The 23885-nt window shown below is 41.0% G+C and overlaps 1 protein-coding gene across 1 annotated transcript in view; it reads right to left on the bottom strand.

Annotated features, from left to right (window-relative positions):
- Positions 1–5315: 5315 nt before the first annotated feature.
- Positions 5316–23885, bottom strand: part of LOC145411562 (WD repeat-containing protein 76-like) — a 34330-nt gene continuing 15760 nt past the window's right edge. The window contains exons 9-15 of the mRNA XM_080281569.1: positions 22323–22495; positions 17025–17132; positions 16143–16264; positions 11904–12007; positions 10076–10147; positions 7699–7817; positions 5316–5473 (exon numbers count right to left, since the gene is read on the bottom strand). Coding sequence (XP_080137695.1) covers positions 5327–5473; positions 7699–7817; positions 10076–10147; positions 11904–12007; positions 16143–16264; positions 17025–17132; positions 22323–22495 — 845 coding nt within the window. The 3' untranslated portion in view covers positions 5316–5326. The remainder of the gene's footprint in view (positions 5474–7698; positions 7818–10075; positions 10148–11903; positions 12008–16142; positions 16265–17024; positions 17133–22322; positions 22496–23885) is intronic.

The raw sequence follows: 23885 nt of genomic DNA, 5'->3' as shown, positions 1-23885 counted from the left end.
CATTCAAAAAGATGGGGCCAAGTGACACACATGCTGCAGCAACTGGAATTACAGACAGATCCAGAGACATCTTAGTACAGTTTGCTCATACAGTATATACATCTTTCTTGACAATTAAGTGTACCCATCCTTTATTCACATATACAAGTTACATGTCCATGTTTAGAGCCTCTCATTCTCACTTAAACATTTCAAATAATAAAACATCCAGTGTTTCTTAGTTGGTCATGATGAAGACAGTGCCAAACCCTCATTATTTTGGACAGAGAAATGGGTAACACCTGAAATTTGTTCCTTGACTCTCGTCAGTCCTGAACACATTAACTTGCACACTCACCTTCAAACCACAAATGGATCTACTGTAGCTTTGACAACGTGAGCCAGATTTTTAATCACTCCATGTCTCAGGACTCATACTGAAGACTCAGGTGAATGAAAAGGTCTCATACCAAGAGAAAACCCTCTGTAGTTAGTTGCCCACTCAAAATCCCTTTAAAAAAAAAAAGTATAGATTTGTTCCATGTGTAGTGCTGTACCTCTCAATCTGAAACTTTGTCTTTGAATGAATGCAACAGTGATCCAAGAGTTGGGTGCATCAGGGCTCAGTGCTGAATCAACTGCTGCTCATCTTGACATGAGGCATTGTTAAGAAAGTTTAAAAGTGGACTACCTAGGTAATTATTTTATGCTCACAACAAGATTTTCGTTGTTGAAAGTTTGCAGGAGGGATGAGGGATGTTCCAGAGGTGGGGGAATAGGATGGAAGCAAAAAGACTAAAAGCTACCAGTGGTAAAACAAATGTTATGGTCAGTAGATGTGAGAATGGAAATGATGTGAAACAAAATGTGTGGCCCCGTGCTTTGTGTAAAAAGGGTATGCAAAGGTATTCCATCCTGTGTAGAATTTGTAACAGATGGGTCTATGAAAGGTAAAGTGGCATTAGAGGTACTGTAGATTGCATGACATGGGAAATTTTCAATGTGCATTATGTATCTGGGTTGCGGACAACAGAATGGAAAGTGTTGTTTGGGTCACATTTACTTGGACTGAGAAGAGTCTTGTTACCTGGTGGACAAGCTGAAAGCAGAAGAAGCAGAGGCTATCTCCAGTGCTAGAGTTAGTGAACACATGAAGTTCAGGGAACTGCAGCCTCTCCTGACTACTGTACAAGCATGAAGTGGCTCTTCTTTCATGCTGAGGGTGTTCTCCATAAAACATATGTGAGAAGTGTTATGTTGTATAGAAGTCAGACTTGGCCTGTGGAAGAAGATACAAGTAGACTGGAATGGAGGAAATGAGAATGCTGATATATGATTAGGGTATCACTGATTAACAGAACTGAAAACAGGGTCATAGGTGGCTAGCATGTCATCCTACTTAACACCTACAAAATCAGGCTCCAAAAGATAAAAGCTTACAAACCTGACAGTGAGGGTTATTATTATCAGTCATTGCCTGTAGTAATAAAAATACAGCAAAAAACACATGAGCCCACAAGGCAGACACTGGACTGATAAATGTTATTTAAACAGTTATGGTAGACTGTGGTGGAGTCACTATAACCCAACAGCACTACTGGGTGATGACTGCCATGGTTTAGACTGAGGGGATGAGCATTCAATCTCACCCAAGGGCCATTAACTGATGCCTGGAAGGATATTCTATTGGTGGACCCTGGGGTATTGCGCAGGTTGCTCAAGTAACACTCTTGATTTTTCACACGAAGATTAGTATGGGCTGCACCTCTTCATGGTTATTTAGATTTCTCTTCCACATAAACATGATACAAACCATCCTTGTTGACAACTGCAGGTTTTAGTCCATATTCATCGTTTCTTATTCTCATTCCAATAATCTATACACATTAAAATATCATGTTACTCAGCTGGCTCAGGAAAAGGGGTACTGAATGGTAATTATGTTGGACAAAGATACGGGAAACACTAAAAATACAGTATTCCTGAAACTGCCCCTGCATGCAGTCGCCAAGTGCTACACACTTCAGGTAAGTTCCCTATACAGTATAGATGCAATGCCTTAGCTTCTTCAGAGGGGATGGCACAGCAAAAACTACATCCCTCCAACCCCTTCTAAGTAATCTTTTTCAGCATGCTGGGAATATGGAAGCTGTTCCCTTTCTCCTAACCACAAGGATAACAAGACACTCACTGCAAGCTGAAAATAAATGACTGAGCATGGTATAATACCAAAAACCTGAGAAGGCAAATTTTATTGGCAATATAAATTTCATTTGAATGGATACACAGATTTGTAACTTAAATGAGTATACTGTTGTCTTATGTGCTATCTTATAGCTTTACTAAAAATTTCACCATCAGCTTACCATATTTCTTATTCCAAGTACTGTACATTAATATGATGCATATATATTTAAAGAAATTATCTTAACTCAATACTAGCAATACACTACAAATTAATAATTCAAAGATCACTATGCATCATCATAATCCTAACCTTTTTTCTTCACCTAAGGAGAGGATATGGTAGGATCCAGAAACAAGGGAAGTACATTCATATTCAATCGCCATGAATACAGCCAGTACATAAAATCCATAATGTATGCATGCAAAACGCTACTTTAAGTGAAACAACAAATGTTTCTGCTTCATGTTGGGGGGGGGGGGGAATTACTAAAACAACTAAATTATGAATCATTTTTAAGTGAAGAAAAGGTAATAATTCTGATGCAACTTAATAACAACAAAATTTAAAGTTACACAACTAGAAACATGCACTAAACTGTACATGCTAAAAGGGGGGAATGGACGTACTAATTATATTCTACTACTGCTGTTACTTTTCAGTGGTAGGTGGGGTGTTCACCATCCACTCACTCATGGGGTGCTCACCATCCACTCACTCAATGTAATGCTCCTCGGGTGCCTGCCCTTTCCCCTCTTCCTTCCTTATTTCTTTCCTTCCCTTCTGTTTTTCTTTCCTTCATTCCTTCCTCTTCCTTCTGCCTACGGGTGACTCTACACTGAGTGACAAGCTAAACGGTTTCCTGTTCACCAGGAAACCATTTATTACACTGGGTGGTAACCATATAACTAAATTATGGCGCCTGGTGGTTCAGTGGGTAATTAAGGCGCTTCAATCATACTGAGCCAGTGCAGGTTTATACCCAAGGGATGGTCGGGGTTGACTGTTCACATGATGCCACCCAGGGATGTGTGAGACTGGTCAGTCTCATCCTCAATGTCAGGACCAATTTGCCTAGCCCCAGGCTCCTACACTCCTCATGGGGCAACACTGGATTAGATGATGATGACTTAAGGTATAACAAGAAACCTGAAAGCTTAAATACTGTAATACATAGGCTTTAAGCATTACTATATATTTCACACTAAATATTGTAAAAAGAAGTAAGAAAACACTAGACTATAACAAAAAAAAAATTCTCCAAAGGCTATACAGGTACAGTACTGTTAAACTCAAGGCCCAGTATTCCAGGCTTCAACATTTACTGGTACGTTGTTGTTCTTATTTTTAAAAGCTCAACTGCCTAAGTACAACATTTTATTACTGTACAACCATGCGCACAACACTGTGCACCTGGGCTCCATCAAATGCTTTTCACTAACAGCCTCAGTGGTATTCTCATGGTCATTAAAAAAAAAAAAAAAAGGCATATCACCAGAAAGCTGCCAAAGCTCTCCAAAAACTGACATGGCAGATGTGGGTGAGGACGTTCCAAAAGCTGATAATGAATCCCTATCAGATGACATTGACTTTGAAGGATGAGATCTGGATGAAGCTCTAGAGGACCTTTCATCCAACTAACCAACCTCAAGCCTTGAGTCAACCCACCATTCACCCAAGCATATAATTTCTGTGTCTCACATAAGTGCTATTGTATTTACCCTGCAGTATTTTAGATAACTGTTATATCATTTTACCATTTTCTCCGTCCTTGATACATGGAAAAATGTCTAAAAAGGGGAGAAACACGGCAAAAAATCAGGCAGACATGGAAGTCTGTCAAATCCGAAGTTTATTTTCTGCCTAAAAAGTCCAATTTAAGTTTGGACAGAGTAAATCTGGTGAGGTTTTTGGGTGGGGTGGAGGCAATGAAACTTAAGAAACTATTGTAAAATGAATCTCAACTTACCAAATTAAGGTTTTAATTAACTCTCTGAGCCAGCTCAACAATCTCTTCATATTGTACATACCACTAACTACAGTAACTACAGAACAGTGGATATAATGACCCAGTGTTCATCTTAAACTCTTGAGTTTTACTGTATTAAATTCAACAGCAGTGAAATAAATAGGTGCAAAGTGTGTTGACAACTTGCCACATTAATTTAGATCATAAAGAAGGTGAGAAGTGTTAATATTGGGGGTGGGGTTGTGAGGGGTAGACCGAGAAAGACATGGGACGAGGTCATTAAGTGTGACCTTAGGGTTAAGGGACTGAACAGGGAGGCTGCAATGGATCGTGCAGCGTGGAGAGCCGCCATTAGATGACCAAGGCCGACACATGCAAGCATGTTGGAGCCTTTAAAAACGAAACGAAACGATAAGCATAATCATCATCATCACTATTGCCATCCTCCCGATCATTTTTCCAGTCAAATGATGGGGTGAGGTAGGATCTAGCAAAAAAGTAGGAGAAAGCATGAAAGCTGGAGAACTATCAACAGCATACCCAATGAAATGGGTGGCACAATCATTCATTCATCATTCATGCCCACTGCATCCTGGCTCCACCTCATTAACCAAACCTATACCACAATTAGTTTCTTCAATATGGTGACATCTATTTTATCTTGCTATTTCAACACATTTTCTCTTAGCTGGGGAGAGAATATTCATAATCATAGGGTTAAATATATTCTTCATACGACCCCTAAATAGTTGGTGGTTCTCTTAAGGTGAGCAAAACTGTCTGGTAGATGTAAGAAAAAACTACAGAAAGATATTACTACACTAAAGAAGTTAAGGTAAATATATCAATAGCCATTATCATTCTTCAGCACTCACCGGTACCACAAAATATAAAAACTCAGCTTATCAACTTAAGAGATTCAAGTTCCTGATAAGTGAATTGCTGTTTATAAACTAAGAAAACAGCTTGATCATTACCATATGCATCTTAATCACTTCACAATGATGAGCACTTACTGTTGTTTATTAAATTTATTCAGCATTGTGGAGACATCTTCTAGTGAAGAGGTAAATGTAAATCAAATCTAACCATTCAAGTATGAAAAGTCTTCCACACTCAATATATTTAAAAAAAAAAAAAAAAAAAAAAAAAAAAAGAGGGGGGGGGGTTACTTCATGTGTCACTCCATCACCTTACATGAAAACGTGAACCTTGCCAGAAGAGTTTGCACCAGCAAGAATGGGTTTGGTGGGGTGAAGTGCAACTACACTGGCAACAGACCCAAGGTGTTCCCCCATAAATTCATGGTGAAGTGTACCATCACTCCCATAAAGCTCCACCTGAAAATCCAAAGTAGTTGCAGTTAAGTATCTTAATCATGCTTCTAATGAACTGATAATTATATTATTATTATGGTGGGTGACACAGTGACTTGAAGGCGTTTTGTCTGCGGCCACACTTTGCAGGACTGAGGCATCGGGCTATAGATTGATAGATAGATATTCAAGATATTAAGCATGGTTGAATCCTTTAAAACAAATGACTCTTTTTGGAAAGAAGACAAGAACCACGATTATTATTATTATTATCATTAGTATTATTTAGTGAGGGGAAATCCTAGCTGTTAAAGGCTTCAAAAAGTCATGCTGTTTGTCTGTTTCACTCTGCTGTGAAAAGCTTCACACATACTTGTATATGCCAGTCTTGTTCACTTGATGGCAGTTATCCATTCTACATGATCTCTGGAAGAATCTCTGTTCAGTCCTTTAACCCTGTGGTCATTTTGCAAAATATCATCCCAGTAGGTCTACCTTGTGACACTGTGATCTCCATATTCAAACTCATAAATCTTTTCAAACAATTTTCATCCTTCATTTTCATCTTACAAGAATGAACCACCTTAATTTCCCCTTACACATCACAAATGCCTTCAATTCCCAGCTGGTCTCTCAACTGCTCATTCAATGGAGAGGGGAGCCTTCAAGCAATGACACTGATACAACTGTCCCTCAACTCACTCACTATCCCTCAAAAAACTGATACTGGATTGCAGTCAGGGCAATTTCAGTTTGAGGTGCACTAGATTCACATGCACATAAATCTAGGGTCACAACAACAACAGCAGCAGCAGTTCTATCATTCTCGACAGCACTGCCCATTCCATCTGGCCATAATCACTTCTGTGCACTGGATCTAAACATGTATTTCCCATTTCCTGTCCAAGTCTAACAAACATTGAGCACTGCACTTCCTTTTTCTACTACTGATCCATCTATTCATCCACCATCTAATCCTGTGTCGCCCCATGAGGAGCATAGGAGCCCAGGGCTAGGCAAGTTGGTCCTGACATTTAAGATGAGAGTGACCAGCCTCACTCATCCCTGAGTGGCATTATGTAAGTAATAACCTCATCCACCACTTGGATATGAACCTGTCAAGGCTCAATCCAAACAGGGCACCTTAATTACCAACTAAACTGCCAGGTGCCATAAATTGGTTACATGATTACCACCCAATGTAGTAAATGGTTTCCTTTTGGACAGGAAACCATTTGATTTATCATTAAGTGTAGTGTCACCCACAGACAGATGGATGAAAGAAAGAAAGACAGAGGGGGAAGGATGAAAAGAAGGAAGGAAGAGAGGAAAGGGCAGAAATCCTTATCTTTGATCAATACTTTTTTTCCCTGCCTCATCCATTTTGCCATCCTTCCTAAATACACTTCTAAAATATTTACAAATTTCTAAGGCATGCCATCACCGCAAGCATTCAGCTCAGAAAGCATTTAGTACTGACAGTGCTACAATACTAAGAATATGCCCATTTTCATACCCATTCTCAACTTAATCCCTCACATTTATACCCAAACTACCTAATTAAACTCTGTAACTCTCCCTTCCCACTCTCAAGCAGGGCAGTATCATCTGACAACTAAAAAGCAGCTAATTCTCCCTACCCATGATCTTCAACCTGATCTACCTGATCATGGGTAAACTTCAATATACACAACTGATCAGTAATGTTAATCCATCCATCATCTAATCCTAAGTCGCCCCACGTGGGGAGACATAGGATCCCAGGGCTAGGCAAGTTGGTCCTGATGTTTAAGATGAAAGTGACTAACCTCACTCATCCCTGAGTGACAGCATGTGAGCAATAACCCCCAACCATTCCTTGGATATAAACCTACACAGGCTCAATCTGATTGGAGTGCCTTAATTATCCACTTAACCACTAGGCACCATAATTTGGTTATACTTCAGTTTATAAAGACTACACTCTTTTCATTGAATACCTCCCCCCCCCAAAAAAAAAAAGGGTATGTTAGAAGACATACATATGCAGTACGGTCCTGCATTACACAGCCAGATTTGCTTTTTAATGAATCCAGCTCTGGATGGAGTAGGGCATCAAAGGTAATGATGAAGACTATGAGTTTAAGTTATACCAGCCAAAACAAGAGATTCAAAAGTAAAGAGCTGATGTTGAAATGTTAGGTATACACATGACACTAGTTTTATCTGATGTGATAAAGAGAATAAACTGAACAAGAGATGTGACTAACCCGGCGTGGATGCATCATTGAGCCCACAACGATAAGGTCCTCTCGTCCAGGTACAAAGCGCGCATGGAAGTTGGTCAGCCACCGCCCAGTATAGTTGTTGTGCCGGATCTTACAACTCACTGCACCAGAAATCGTGAGAGCAAGAAGAGGCAAAGGTGAGGAGACTAAAATATTTCCACTACCAAAATTTCTTTAATTATTCTTAGCTATTAAGTATTTAACACTTTCAGTCTCATGAATGCATCTCTGTGTGGATTTTTCATGTGCACTGAGGGCAAAACTCAGTCACTGAATTCTCAAAAGTTTCAGTTTGTCTGGATAACACAATGCAGGCTAGATAGGTTTGAAACCTGAAGTGTATGCTATGGGTGATGTACCTGAATCTTCACTTTCCTGGCATAGTCTGTTTTGGAATTTGCATCCTCATAGGAATACAAAGGATATGGCTGACCATGGTTGAAAGTGTTAACTTAGTACCAACGTGGCTCCTCAACAATGTGCACACAGACAGACATCATCATCCGGACCTCCTTTCCCACCCTAGTGTGGGATAAGAAGTAGCAGCATCCATATAGCCAAAGTCTGCCCACTTCACTGGGGCATGCCTCCATTCACTCATCATTCAAGCCCATGGAATCTTGGCTCCATCTGATAAGCCAAAAAATTTCACCATGTTCTGTAGCTTCACATGTACTTATCCGACTGAGCCAATCCAAATGCTAACACGTTAATAAGGGGTGCCAAATCCCTGGTCATGCGCTTCTTCGCAGAAAATTCATGCAGCCAGATCGATCTCTTGTCAGTCCCTTAACCACATCAACTTCCATATCTCTCTTCCTCACTCTCATCCAACATATCTTTCCACCTACTTTTTGGGTAACCTTGCCTCCTTCCTCCTTCAAATTTGCTCAGAAAGACAAAAGTTGAAAACACTGAAATGAAACTTCCATAATCCTATAATACTGTACTAACAATTGCAAAATTAAATACTCAACATATCACCTAAATAATGTGTACATATACAAATATTACACTGCAAAATTAAGTACTCAACATATCACCTAAATAATGTGTACATATACAAATATTACATTGCAAAATTAAATACTCAACATATCTCCTAAATAATGTGTACATATACAAATATTACATTATGTTATATATTTAAAGACCATGAACCACACTAGTATATGCAGGTCTTTTCATCTGATGGCACCTCTCCATGTGTCGCGACTTTCAGCAATTTCCATAACAGACAAATGTGGAAAACATCCATGATATATATTCCTTTCTAAAATTATCACAACCCTTTTAGCTAGCATGTAATAAATTTCATCAATGAACTATAAACCTGCATCACACCATATGGCAGCAGAGCTTGCTTTGTACTTTCAAATACATTTCACATAGAGCTATGACAGAGTATAAACCCAAAATTAATGGGTGGGACTAATGGCACTACATATGTTTTTAAATTAAATGGGTAATTATATCTACTGTTCATTTACACTTGCTCATGAAACTGTTTTAAAATGAGAAATAAATTTCTGAGTCTTTTTCACCACTCTGGCATGAACTACGGGTAAGTCCCACTAACAGCAGTTTGGCTGAAAGTAGTATTTTGCCAACAAACATACAAGACTTCAACCTATTGAGGCCAAGGATGTCATTTTCATATTATTCTTGCTACAGCTTGATGCTTCATTTCAACTTAAGAAACATTTTTCAAAATGTTGGGGTCAGATAAAGACTTTGTAAACACCTTCATAAAGACAGAGCCTTCCTAAGGTGAGTAAACTGTCTGGATGAAGAAAAAAAAAAAATTAAATAAATAAATAAATAATAAAATAAAATCACATCAACTGCATTCAAGTGATCAAGTGAGGACTGACAGTACTTAACAAACTTCCAACTACCACTGTAGTGTGAACTGTGGAGAAAATGGCAAATCTTCATTGGTAACAATGAAATTTTGTACTGTAAGGCAATTTTTCTTTAATTTACAGAGACTTTAGCAGCAAAAGAAGAATACCAGTATCAAAAAGGTAACTTTGAACTGACAATTACTTGACAAAGCTGGGACAAGAGTAGATTACCAAAATCCGTTCTATGATAATTCGTCTACTGGACTTGTAACTGACTGGAACTGGACTGGGTGGATAATTTTGGATTTTCCACTGTATAAAGCTTCAGTATCTGACTTCCCATAACCTCTGCAATATAGTGATTTTTTTTTTTTATCACTATATTATATCATTCAACTTGAAAAGCCTCTTAAGCTGATGCAGTCAATGAATGAGCTACTATGTGTAACCCTAATGAAGCTGGAAACAAAAAATAACTGGGAAAAAATAATATATGAGAAGACATGACTGACCTTTCAGCTCAGAGAGATCACAGGAGATGAACTTCAGGTAATCATCCATTGATGTGGAGATGAGTGATTTGCCTGGGGAGTACCAAGAACATTGTTATGAAATACATATAACAAGATGTGTACTGGTCCATGATGAAGCTGTCTGGCAGTGGTGACATGGGGGGGGGAGGGGAGAGGAAGCTAATTCTAACAAGATACACATGCGAGAGAAGAACTGAAGAGGAAGGCTCCCCCACAACAAATACATCATCTGAGGAAAAAAATATATATATATCACTAATGCATTAAAGCTGTCTAGAGAAAATTTTAAATCTCTCTCAACCCTAAGATCTTACAAGGTTTTACGATGTGAATTAAAATAATCTGATATCGGCCAGAGTAAAAAAATAAAATTAAGTCTTCGCCTGAGGTTTAGGGGTTAAAATAAAACAGTTCCTTAACTCAGGGATCTCAGGAGGTTTCCCAATGGTGAATAAAATCATTGGCATTAGCCAGAGTCATTTACATAAATCATCCCCTGAGGTTCACAGGTTAACTGAATGAACTGGACATCTTTTTAATAAAAACAGTCTTCCTGGCTAAGCAGGTCTATGGTGTTTTACATGTATGCTATTTTTAATGAGTAAATGAAACCCCTTTAGCATATAATCAGAGGTTGGACATTGCAGCACTCAAGTTCTGTTGATGGTATCACTATACAATAGGTTGTATTAAACACTCAAGCCAAATTGCTGTTTCGTTTTGTTTCATTTTTTAAAGGCTCCAACATGCTTGCATGTGTCGGCCTTGGTCACCTAATGGCGGCTCTCCACGCTGCACGATCCATTGCAGCCTCCCTGTTCAGTCCCTTAACCCTAAGGTCACACTTAATGACCTTGTCCCATGTCTTTCTCAGTCAACCCCTCATAACCCCATTCCCAATATTAACACTTCTCACCTTCCTCACCCAATTATCATCCCTCATCCTCTCCACATGTCCAATAACATATTAGAGCATACTGGTATATAATCTACTAAATATTCTTGCCAATTAAAGTCATGCCTTTCTTATTTAATATAAAAACATGCACTGTATCATATAACAATATATATATAATAACTCATTTAATGTAGTTTCCTGAGTGTTTATCTGCTACCACATATTTTTTCCTTGAAGTCTTATGCAACTTCAATCCCATGGTAAAAAATATATGATGGCTTCACATTCTGTTCTTCACAAATAAAAGACAACCAGAGAGAGATGAGCAATAACAACATCCACAAGAATGATACTACCACAATTATTCTTTTTAAATAATGCATAATTATCAGCAAATTCAGATCAAAGAAATTTCCAGTAACAAGGACGGAAAAGTCACAGCTGAATAACATAAGCTCTGATTTGTCTTCCATTATTACCCCATCAGAGGTATGTACAGGCAACCCTAGTTATAAATAATGGATGAGTTCTAAAATATCATTGTTTTTTTACATACTGTGCAAAGCCTATTGTAAATGGGGGAAGCTGATAAGTCAACTTCATACACAGCACTGGAACCTTAATAGGCAACTTAATTTATTGAGGATTTACCCCAAAACTCTTCCATCTGGTGATGTTTGTTACTGGTTTCTCCTTGTTACTTGCAGATGATTTTTATTCAGCTTGGGTGAGACTTGTTGCAATGAAGAAGTGAATGAAAGCTATTTCTAACCATTCCAATGCGATAAGCTCATCCACAGCTCAATAAAATCCTCATAAGATGGCAAAAATTAAATCAAAATGATGTTCACGGGTTGAAATGATTAATGGGGAGGAGGGGGGAGGAAGCTGTATGGTAACAGAACTAACCTGTAATGGGTGAAAACTCAAGACCACACACCATTCGGCTGTGGGAACAAGTTGCCACTGGGGAGTTAGCACCCATCTTTCTTACATCCCACAAACAAACATTGCTGTTGGAGAAGGAGAGATACAATAAAACCTCGATATAACGGACTTCAATAGACTGGAATTTGCTTTTATCGGACTCGAGGAGCTACCAGACTTAATTCCTATATATCAGAAAAAGTCCGATAAAGCCAGAAGCAGTCTGGACTCCCTGACCACTTCAGGTATGTTCACCACAATAAGGCAAATAAAAGATGTGTTTATCAATGTACAGTACAGTATTATTATATATATTATACCATTTGATTAATGTAGTGAAGTTATAACACAGTACAGTACTGCAATGGTAGTCAAAACTTTAAAAACCATTCATGCAATCTGGACTAAAGTCTGATATCTCGGAAAATGGTTGGGTTAGCAGGGGCAAGCCTGGATGTCGCTTTCATCGGAATTTTTGGCTTTTTTTGGACTGGCTTGGGCCCCAGTTAGTCCGTTATAGTAGGGTCTTACTGTAATTGCATACAGTTATGTGGTTTTCTGCCACTGTAGGTTATAGTTTAATAAGTTTGACACCATCATCCTGACTTTACAATCGAAGGATGGAGAGGCAATATCCAAACCAAAAAAATCCTGGCATATATTTCATACACACATTCTCATTACGGTACAACATGTGCTTGCATAACATGGGAATATTGTACCCTGAAGCTCTCGCTTTATGGAAATTCCACGGTATAAGGTCATATGTTTACATGTTAAAGGGTTTCATGGTACCTAAGCCAACCCCAAGTTCAAACTTTGGGGCAATTTTCAGTTTTTTTTTTCAGGACACATACCTACCTAATAACGAGTCGATTCAGGTTGCAGTACACCCGCAGAAACTTCTCCATCATTACAAGAGCAGGATCAGACACTCGTATCCTCTTGTCCACAGGTGATTCTTCATATTGCCTGAGCTGTCTTCAGTATGGTTTCCTTCTTGTCGAGATCGTACGAATGGTGGACTCGTTAACTTCGTAAAATTTCACAATGTCACAGCTCCGTTGTCCTCTCTCCTTCCTCTTGATGACATCCCCCATCTGCTCCTGCATCAGAGACTTCTGATTTTTGGCAGGGTCATGGTACAGCAACATGGTCAGGTTGGGTCAGGTGGGGAGGGGCAAAGATGACACACAGCATGTGTGCAGCCAGAGCGCGGGGAGAAGGTAGGCTCAACTGAGACAGGAATGCTCAGTGGACGGTGACGACACCCCACACGGACACATGATGGCAATATGTCATAGGCTGATGCAATCCACACTCTGTCTATCACTTGCCACATTGTGTCAATTCCATCCACCCATCATCCATTCCAACGTTGCCCCATGAGGAGTGTAGGAGCCCGGGGCTAGGCCAATTGTAATTTTTATGTCTAGTGCTGCGTTCTGTCTATAACTGGCTGTGTAGCATGACTTTGAAACATAAACTGGGACCTCCCGCCACGCTATGTCCATCATCACAGTGTAGTCAAGTGCTGTAAAAGGTAAGCAGCTTCCTCAGACAGCATTATATCTATTTTTTCCCTCCATGTTGTGACATTTTTGGGACACAAAGTGGCACCTCCTGTGTTGAGAGAATGACGCTCTGTGATCAGGAGTTATGCAAGCGCTTGCTGTATTAGGAAATCCAATCACCTCCTATGCATCAGAATTGACATGCCAAGCACCCAAGCTTTAAAGTAACTGGTGTCTAGACTACAAGATCATTTGGAATCCAAGTGAAACATAAAAAGTAAAATCTTGAGATAATTTGGCTACATTTACTTTAGTGAATGAAGTGGAGTTTGGCAAGGGTGTATGAGCATGGAGGAGTAAGAGGCTAAGAATGATGAGAGATGATGAAAGACAGGGGTGTGTGATGCATGGCTGGTGTGTTGTAGGAGAGGGACTGACTACATATGGACAAATATGCCAAATACCCTTTGATCAAGCAAATTTTTTATAGGATACACTGCTGAGCTACAGCTAGAAGGGCAGATCTCATCTGACCCCTTAAATTCAATTAGCTACATTTTCTTCATGGCATTCTTGCTACTTCAAGTCGTTTCGTTCAGCTCGGTGATGATGTTTCACAGTAGCTACAGTACACAATTAATGAGAGCAATATATAATCTGCACCATCTTGAAAGTCCCTCTTGAGGTTGAAGAAAATAATTTGATCATAGGAGCCTCAGAGGGCCCAAAACCTGCACCAGGGCCCCAACCAAATGGGCAGACTCGCGTGGCCATGTGGAATGTGAGAGGTGTGAATGACGAAAGCAAGAGGGTGGAAGTGGTGAATGTGTTCAAGAGTGCAAGATATGCTGTGATGGCATTGTGTGAAATGAGGATGAAAGGGTGCGAAGTGGAGGAGTGGGAGGGTGTGAAATGTGAAAGATCGGGAATGAATGGGAGAGGAAGATGTAAAGAGTTGCTTTGTTGATGAATGAGGTGTGGCAGAGTGGAATGAGAGACAACAAATGTGTCAGCTCGAGGTGTATGTATGTCAAGCTTTAGGAGTGGCAGAGGATGTGTGGACAAGTATTTGCAGCGAGACAGGTAGCAGAGAAGGCTTGTGAGAAGGACCATAAGGTGTTTATGGCATTCATGGATCTGGAAAAAGCATACGACAAAGTAGACAGAGAGGGATTGTGGAAAGTTTTGCGCATGTATGGTGTAGATGGTAAGCTGTTAGGTGCTGTCAAGAATTTTTATGATGGTAGCGAAGCATGTGTAAGGGTTAATGGGCATCTATGTGAGTGGTTCACGATCGGTGTGGGTGTGCGACAAGGTTGTGTGATGTCCCCTTGGTTGTTCAATATATATATATGGATGGGGTGATGAAAGAAATAAAAACACGAGTAATGGAGAGAGGGATGGCACTGGTAATGAATGGATACACGGAATATCTCAAATTTGTTGTATGCTGATGATGCAGTACTGCTTGCAAGCACCGGACAAGAACTCAGTAGGCTAGTGCCGAGTTTTGCTGATGTTTGTGAGTGTCGTGCCTTGAGGGTAAATGTAGAAAAGAGTAAAGAGATGGTTATTGAGAGAGAAGGTGACTCCCAGTGTGATGTCACAGTGAATAGAGAGAGACTGGAATTGGTGAGAGTTCAAATACTTGGGTACAGTGATAAAAAAGAGAGGAAAATGTGCAAAAGAAGTTGAAAGCAGAGTGACACAAGGAAGAAAAGTGGCTGGTGCAGTGAAGGCCTTGATAAGAAACAGAGGCTTGAGTGTGAGACTATGGTGTGGCATGAAAATGAAAAGTCAAGAGTAAGAGCAGTGATGGGACTGCTGATGAATGTATGTGGAGTACAGAGGGTGGATAGGATATGAAACACCCTGTAATGTGATGCATGAAACGTGTGGAGTGAGGAAGTCGGTGGACACCAGAATCAAAGAGATTGTCCTGAGATGGTATGGTAATTTGGAAAGAATGGATAACAACAGAGTGGTAAAAAAGGTATACCTCAGCAAATTTGAAGGAGGGAGGAGAGGTAGGCCAAGGAGAAGGTTGAAAGATATGGTGGATGAGTGTGTGCGGAAGAGAGGTTTGGAAGTCGGTGAGGTTAGGGAACTGACAAGAGATCAAGCTGGCTGGATGAATTTTGTGAGGAGAAGTGCGTGATAGGGGATTCTGGCACCCCTTGTGAGCATGGCAGCGTCCGGATTGACTCAATCGAATATGTTGTGTGAATCTGCAGAATATGGTGAATGTTTTTGGAGTATCCGGTGGAGCCAGGATTCCGGGGGTTTGAATGATGAGTGAATGGAAGTGTGGCCTATTTGGATTGGGCAAGTTTGTGCTGTCTGGACACTGCTACTCCTCACCCTGCCCTTGGGTGGGAAAGGAGGTCCAGATGATGATGATGATGATAGGAAGAACAATAAAAAAATTAGGTCCTCTAGCTGAAGGGCATAATGACAGGTTAACATCATGAGTCATATTCTGGTCAGCTTAGGAGGTTTCCTAGCACCTCTTCCTTGTTAATTTATTTCTGCATCCAGTAAATTAGGCTAATATATTATTGTATACTTATGCATTCTCTGTTAAGAACAAGGCATACATAACACAAAAATGAGAATCAACTTGTAACATGCATAACAAATTGCTAAAGAAGAGATAATACAAAGTCTCCTAAAGTAATGAGTGCATGGGCTCATATCTGAAACTTACCCATCTCTGGAACCTGAAGCAAAGTAATTTGAGTTTCCTGGGTGCTGTGTAACCACCTTTACGTTCTTCCCATTGTGCACACGGAAAGATCGGGGTTTCCTTTTGTCCTCTCGCACATCAACCTGAAAGAAAATGAACAACAGACTGAGTGAAAGAATGACTCCAAAGCACAGAACAGTAACATAAGCTGAGTCAAAACTCATATTGCTTGTGGACACTACTATTATTATGGCCGAAAAAATAGTTGAGGTAATGAATAAAAGGAACATTCTTGGTACCATCCAAACCTTTAACACATTATATCATCATCATGACCTTTTCCCCATCTAAAGATAGGGTGAAGCAGCCAATAAAATAAACACATATGATAAACCAACTGTGCAGGGAGACAGAGACCAATCAGAGAGACAAAACACAAACAACATATCTGAAACCAATGTGTTCAGAAAATAACATACCAGTAGTCTACCTGAAAACAAATAAATATTAACAAAAACTGAAACAAATCACATAACAAGCACAGCTAACATACCAGTACTTGAAACACCAATCCAATAAACATAAGGAGATAACATATTGTACCTGAAAACAATCCACTAAAAAAGAAAGCATAATTGAAACAAATAAGATAAAAATGAGCATTGTTAACACATTGCGTAGTGACAAAAATGCTACTTTTATATGAAATTACTGAAAAAAAAAAGTCAGTGTCACTGCTGACTTCAAAACAATCTGATAATGAAACACATACACCTTTAAGATGAATTACCATGTTACTTCATTAGCAACCCAGTAATGAAATAATTTTAACTGGAATAACTTTAAATATGGACTAATTGTACCTGAAAACAATAAGATAAAAAATGAACACCAAAGACATACTTGAACAATTTTTCCATGTGAAGCTGCCACAAGGATGGTGTTCTGGTCAGCATGTGCATGCCAAGACAGCCACTGGTTGGTGACATGCTCTGGTACATGGCTATATACCTGCAAAAAACGTCAATGTGACAATTTCTGTACACCCAGGCATCACTGTTCATCTATCGTACTTCAATTTACACACACACACACACACACACACAAAATATACCTGCAAAATAATGATAACATCAGAAATTTTATACATCCCAGAGATACTGCCTTTCCATCTTAACCCGTCACGTCCCGAGGCTTTCCGCACCTATGACATCCCCCAGTCCCGAGCCTTTTTGGAAAATTTTTTTTTCTGCTAAAACTTCCGCTTAGGTCGAGAAACGAAGGAAAATCATAAAGAAAGTGGTCCCTGCGGTCTATAAGTGGTCTGTACAGGTGCGGTTTCCCCCCGCAGGTATCGTATTCTGTAATGGGCTGGATATGCGTTTACGTTTTCTATGGTAAGGAATAATGGGAGAAACAACACACAACACCTCTACATTTATTGAATTTGAACTAATAAACAATAACAGTAACAATATAATGGATTTCAGACACATATATATATATGAAAAATAAGCATTGTACCATCGCGCGAGCATAGCGAGTTTGGTCCGAGTCGTAACATGCTATATGCTAAGTTTCTGGTATGAGTCAACCTATCATTTTTTCTACTTGTATACTTCTGTTTCAATGACAATTTACCAATTACAACTGTTTGTAAGTGTTTTCAGATGTTTTCATTCATTATGATGACATGCAGCATAAGTTTAGCGCACATCAGCTTAGTAAGCGCACTCGCTATGACTCGTATTTCAACATACCAAATTGTTTTATCACTTTCCAATTATTTTCCCCTTTACATAGAACCTTTCCTCCACCACTGTAAAGGTTTTCAATTATTTTCATTCATTACGAGGGCATTTAGCGATATGCTAGCGCATATTCACGTAGCAACCACGATCTCAAACACTCGTGTTTCATCATCTACTTTATTTATTCACTCCAATTATATTTTCCCACTTACATTACACACGTTTACACCCCTAGAATGCACTGTACATACTTACTGCCATTATTTATTCAAGTGAGCGTGAGAATATCGCCTGAAAATACCCTCGCAAGGAATGTTTCGTCATACATAATACTCACACACTTATATACTAATTATTCACTTTATCACTTGCTGACTTTTATTTTGACTAATACGTGCCTTATTCATTCGACTGAACGTCAGGAAATCTTATCTTTATACACACGCTATGATTATTTGACTTAGAATATACATCATCATATACAATAATATGAACTTATATTATACCCGTAAGAATGTCACATAATAATAATTATATAATTACGGGCCGTATTTATTGCACTGAGTGACAGAATATCGCATCATACAACCCTCTCTATGTAAGTTTCAACTTAGGGCACATTTATATACTTACACCCAATGTTTTCACTTATGTTCTACCCGTAGGCACTTTATACTAATATTTGGAGATCTACATGACTGATAATTTCACTGAGCGTCTGTCTGTCGCATTTACCTCATAATTTCAGCGTCCTTTCGCATTCACACCATGCTAAAATTGCATCAACTTGTGATATTCACTAAAACATGGGTGAATACACAGACCCACGTCACACTGCACGCACTCATAGCGGGTGTCCTTCCTCTGTGTCGTGAGTCTCACCTGGGAATTATTGCACACATGACACCTGCGCTGGGGCCTAGGTCTGTTGGGCTGGGGAGGGATAGGAGTGGGGAAATGGCGGCCGGATATTCTCTGGGGAGTCTGGGTAATAGGGGCAGTGCGGGGGCGCTGTTGGGGCCTTTCAACAGCATACTTAGCAAAGATTTCTCTTGTGAGCTCCCCCACAAACCCTTCAAATGTTTCCTGAACTCCTGTGGTCATGGCGTGAAGGTGGTGGCAATTCAGAGCAGTGATATCTAGTAAGTGAAAGAACAGTTTTTTAAACCACTTCATCGTTGTCCTGGCACACTCTACCGTCGATATCATGGAGTCTGACTGGTCCACGAGGCGCATGTTTATATTGTAATCCATTACACACTCAGGTTTCCAAACACGACGCCTGCTGTCGCTATGGTAATCTACAGAATCAGTACGGTGCATCAAGGGGCGGTGAACCGTGGACAAGAGGCTTACTTCTCTGTTGTGGTTCCACATTGTTGCAAGGATGTTGTTTGCTTTGAAGAAGACAACCTCACTCCTTGCAAGTTTCCGCCCTACCTTGACCATGTGACGCCGGTTCACCTTTACGGTTCCACAGACTCCCGTTTCATGTGTGTGAAGATAACGAGCGAGAAGAGGGCTAGCATACCAGTTGTCGAGGTAGAGAACGTGACCGCGATGAAGGTAGTCTTGTATCATCGTCTTTACCACTGCTCCCGACAGTCCAATACTTCGATCTTCTATTATGTCTGTCTGTGCACCGGTGTACAAGACTATGTCTTGCACGTATCCAGTCCTACAGTCACACATAACAAAGATCTTGAACCCAAAACAGTGCCTTTTGCTGGGTATATACTGTCTGAATGAAATATTGCCTCTCCACAACACGAGACTCTCGTCTATGACGAGATCTCTATAGGGATAGAATGAAGATCGAAAGGTTTGCCTGAGGTGATCAAAGACCAACCGAATTCGCCTCATTTTGTCAGTGTTGTTTGCATTTGCAGGGTCATGAGCATCATAAAAATGGAGGCGACTTAGAATTTGTTGAAACCGATTACGGCTCATCACTTGACCAAATATGGGGGTAAACATAACAGGGTCCCTAGTCCAGTAAGCAGGAATTCTATTCTTTCTTATAATACCCATCAAAAGGACAAGGGCAAAAAATAAAAACATTTCTGGAAGGGAGACAGGGTAATCATAGATCATAGAATGCCTACTGCTTGTTCCCAATCTTTCACTTTCTAGGCGCTGGGCGCTTGCAAACAGGTTTGTTTGATAAACGATCTGATCTACGAATGCCTCACTGAAAAAGAGGTGGAAAAAATCCAACCTGGTGGAATTACTGTGAATACCTGGTGCAATGCTGCCAGATCGCCCTTGCTCAGTGAAGGGGTGAATGAGGGGAGAAAAATCACTCCCATCCTCCCAATCCCACGACACAAATCCCTTGTCCCCATCACCGCCTTCGTCTGGGTGGGGAGGAGATCCTGGTTGGGGAGGTGGGGGAGAAGGAGTACGGAGGGCTTCCCCACTATCACTCCTCTTCCCTCTGCCTTTACCCTTTCCCTTTCCCTTACCCTTACGGCCTTGAGGAACATTAGGGGGCTGTGGGGATGAAATAGTTGAATATTGGGGAGCAGAAGACGTGCTGGGGAGTGGTTCCTCCCCGCCTTCCCCCTCCATTACCACACCACGTGCTCTCTCACGCAACCTAGCTCAACCACGGGTTAGGGGATATTGGGGAGCATAAGACGTGCTTTGGAGTGGTTCCTCCCCACCTTCCCCCTCCCTCACAACCCCACGTAATAAGGAACGCACCCGCACTGGCCCACGTGATCCACCCTGCCGCCTCACACTACGTAGGGAGAGCAATGACTCACTCACGTCGCTCTCACTTTCCCTAATCCCAGGACTTTCCATTTCACTCCCCACTCCCTCCACTTGACTTCCTAGCTCCCCAAACAGAATGCTAGGCCCATACCTGCTCATACGACGTGGTGTGCGCTCTGGGCCACGATGTGTTATGACCTCCTGTCCATACCACGTGGCAGCACGTCCCATGGCTCCGTCCTCGTCCTCGTATTCTCCTTCCAAAGCACGCCGGGGATAGGGATAGGATATACCACGTGCCTTCTTTGCCTCCTGCCCCTCTCTAGCAGCACGGTAAGTCACGTACTGCCACTTCCTGGGTGACGGAACTTCCTCGTCACTGCTGGTGGTTTCTTCCTCCTCTGGCTGCACATAATCTTTGTCCATCTCCTCGTCATCCAGTGGGGAATCACTGTCGCCGGTAAAGGTGTCCAGGGCGACTTGAATCTCGCTGTCTGAGAGACCTCTCTTAGCCATGTCTGAGCAGGACCGTGGCTACCAGGTGAGTGGACGAGTGGCGGGCTAGCGCGGGTCGCGCGGGGTCGCCGAGTGTCCCCGCCTGGTGGCAGGTAGGGGAAGGTCAAGCGAGGGTACGTACCGCAAATCAAGCGTGAAATTTGAAAATTGTCGAAATTATGCACATTGCAATTGCACGACGTACTGGTACGTCGCCGGGACTGGCAAATGCAAATCGTTGTAACGTACCCATACATCGTCGGGATGGGGCGGGTTAAGGTACAATATATATATATTCATTCATCATCTAATCCAGTGTTGCCCCATGAGGAGCATAGGAGCCTGGGGCTAGGCAAGTTGGTCCTGACATTTAAGATGGGTGTGACCAGCTTCACTCATTCCTGAGTGGCATTATGCAAGCAATAAACCCCAACAACCACTTGGATATAAATCTACACCAGCTCAATCCAATTGGAGTGCCTTAACTGCCAAATAAACCACCAGGCGCCATAATTTGGTTAATGGCTACCACCCAGCATCATTAAAGGTTTCGTGGTGTACAAGAAACCATTTGGGTTATCACTCAGCGCAGCATCACCCATAGATAGAAGGATGAGGAATGAAAGAAAGACAGAAGAGAAAGGATGGAATGATGGAGAACAGGAAAGGGCAGGCATCCTAGGGCAACACTACGAGTACATCAAGTGAGTGGAAGGTGAGCACCCCCAACAACCACTCAATATATAAAACAACATGAAACAAAAACACACGAGTCATCGTTATAAATCACGTATGTAATCTCAATACCACACCTTTTTCCAAACAAATGGTAATGTAAGTTGTGGGAAAATGATCAAACAGATTACGGGTAGCAATGTGACTTCAGCAAGCCATTCCCCTCAAGCCAGTTGTAGAAAAATATAATAAAAAACAAACAAATAAATAAATACTTCCTGTATATACCTTTCCAATGCTTCTCTGGCACCATGTGCAGGAAAAAAATGGTAGTACACTACTATCATAAATATTTTCGAGAGAAGGTCTAGGCCTCACACACACACTTGCTCCCATACTCTCTGCATACCTGTCTGGGATATGTAGAACTTTTCACTACACTACTTTCTTATGAAAGCTTAGAAGGATGAAGTGACAGAAACAATAATTTTAGAATAAATGGCAAAAAGATAATGCTCTACTGAATAAGTAAGGCAGAAAGGGTGAAACGAAACAATCTTACCTCCTGAACCATGCCGGCCTGCATGTTGGTGGTCCTCAAAGTTGCATCATAACTGGTGGTGTAGACAAGGGATGGCTGTGAGGGGTCCACTGTTAAACAATTGATTGGGCGGCTGTGAGGGTTAAAATAGTGTGCTCCATTGCTGTCATCTTCCCGGTTCACATCCCACACACCTGTACAAAGATGATGAATGAGATCAAATGAGAAACAAAGGGTGTGTCTTATACACTCACTTTCTGAAACATTTTTTTCCAATTCTTAACAAGCACAGCCTTAAACCAAACACTGTGGGAGGAGTTGCTATTGTAATTTCCACTCTCCCTTTCGGTTTCATGTTAGCTTCCAGGTTCAATACCCAAGCTGTGACTTCTCATATAATAATATAATAATATAATTTGGTTTTATGCCAGGTATCCCCGAAGCGCTAAGGAGTTGCCCCTGGGTAGAGGACTTTGGACTCAAGTGTGTAGCATTTTATGACCGGATGCCCTTCCTGATGTCTACCAATGACCCTTGGGTGGATTAGATCCTCTGACCCTTCGGTCAGAGCGGAGCGCTCTAACCCACTGAGCAACAGCTCATACAAATCTATTTTTATATACAGTGATCTTTTGTAACCCCTTCAGCCAAAGGACACAATATCTATTTTTTTCCCTTCTAACTCCAGAAGAGTTGTCAGTTTAACCCCCTCTCTGCTGGTGACTTTAGCACCTCTTACCCCCTCAGTGCCGGCCAATTTTCGATTTCTTGTTTATGGCCTAGATAGGTTAGGTTTGATGCAAAACTCATCAAAGCATCCAAACTGGTAATAACAGAGGCCAGGAAGGTTGATTTTGGGCCTCACTCGTGAACACCTATCGGCCACATCATCAGAAAAGGAGTTGGAGCCCCTATCATAGGGAAAACCAAAGAGAATGCTGTTGATTTCGTCTTGGAAACAGCTTCACCCTGCCACAGTGCTCTCTCAACCACGGTCAAAGGTGAACTGGGGCGACCCAAGGTCGACAGTGTAGGACGAGCACTAGGTGACTCATATGTCCCACCATATTCAAATTCTGACCCCTGGTACATATCTCCAGTCTCTATCAATATCTCCTGTTGGGTGACTCACAGTGGTCTCCTATGATCTGCTACATTCAAAGCTGAACACCAGGTAAATATTTCCAGCCTCTCTCAATATTTAAATTTTTCCTATTATTTTTTTTTGTACGCAGTCAAAGCTGACGATGCGGGGGCAGTGCGCATGTACGGGATGTGCTCTGGGTGACTCATAGTGGTCTCCCGGGATGCCCCACATTCAAAACTGAGTGTAGAGTAATTATTTCCCTCCTCTGTCAATATCTCAATTTTTGCCAATTTTTAAAATCTTAGGCCGTTTAGGAACAGCTCTGGCACTGCCTGCAGCTAGGGGTATGGATGTTATGAATGGCTCTTGCAGAGGGGGGGGTTAAGATACTCATCTAGAACTGAAGGGGCTAGATAAAGCTTTCATAAATTCCTTCAGTAGCAGAGAGCTCTCTCTCTCAAAAAAAAAAAAAAAAAAAGGTCAAATCACCTAGTAGT

Source organism: Coenobita brevimanus, chromosome 90, assembly GCF_032717465.1.
Source record: "Coenobita brevimanus isolate Jiangsu-jjx chromosome 90, ASM3271746v2, whole genome shotgun sequence".
In the NCBI taxonomy this organism is placed as follows: Eukaryota; Metazoa; Arthropoda; class Malacostraca; order Decapoda; family Coenobitidae; genus Coenobita; species Coenobita brevimanus.
Note: the sequence above shows the minus strand (reverse complement) of the source record. Positions and strands in the feature narration are given on the sequence as shown.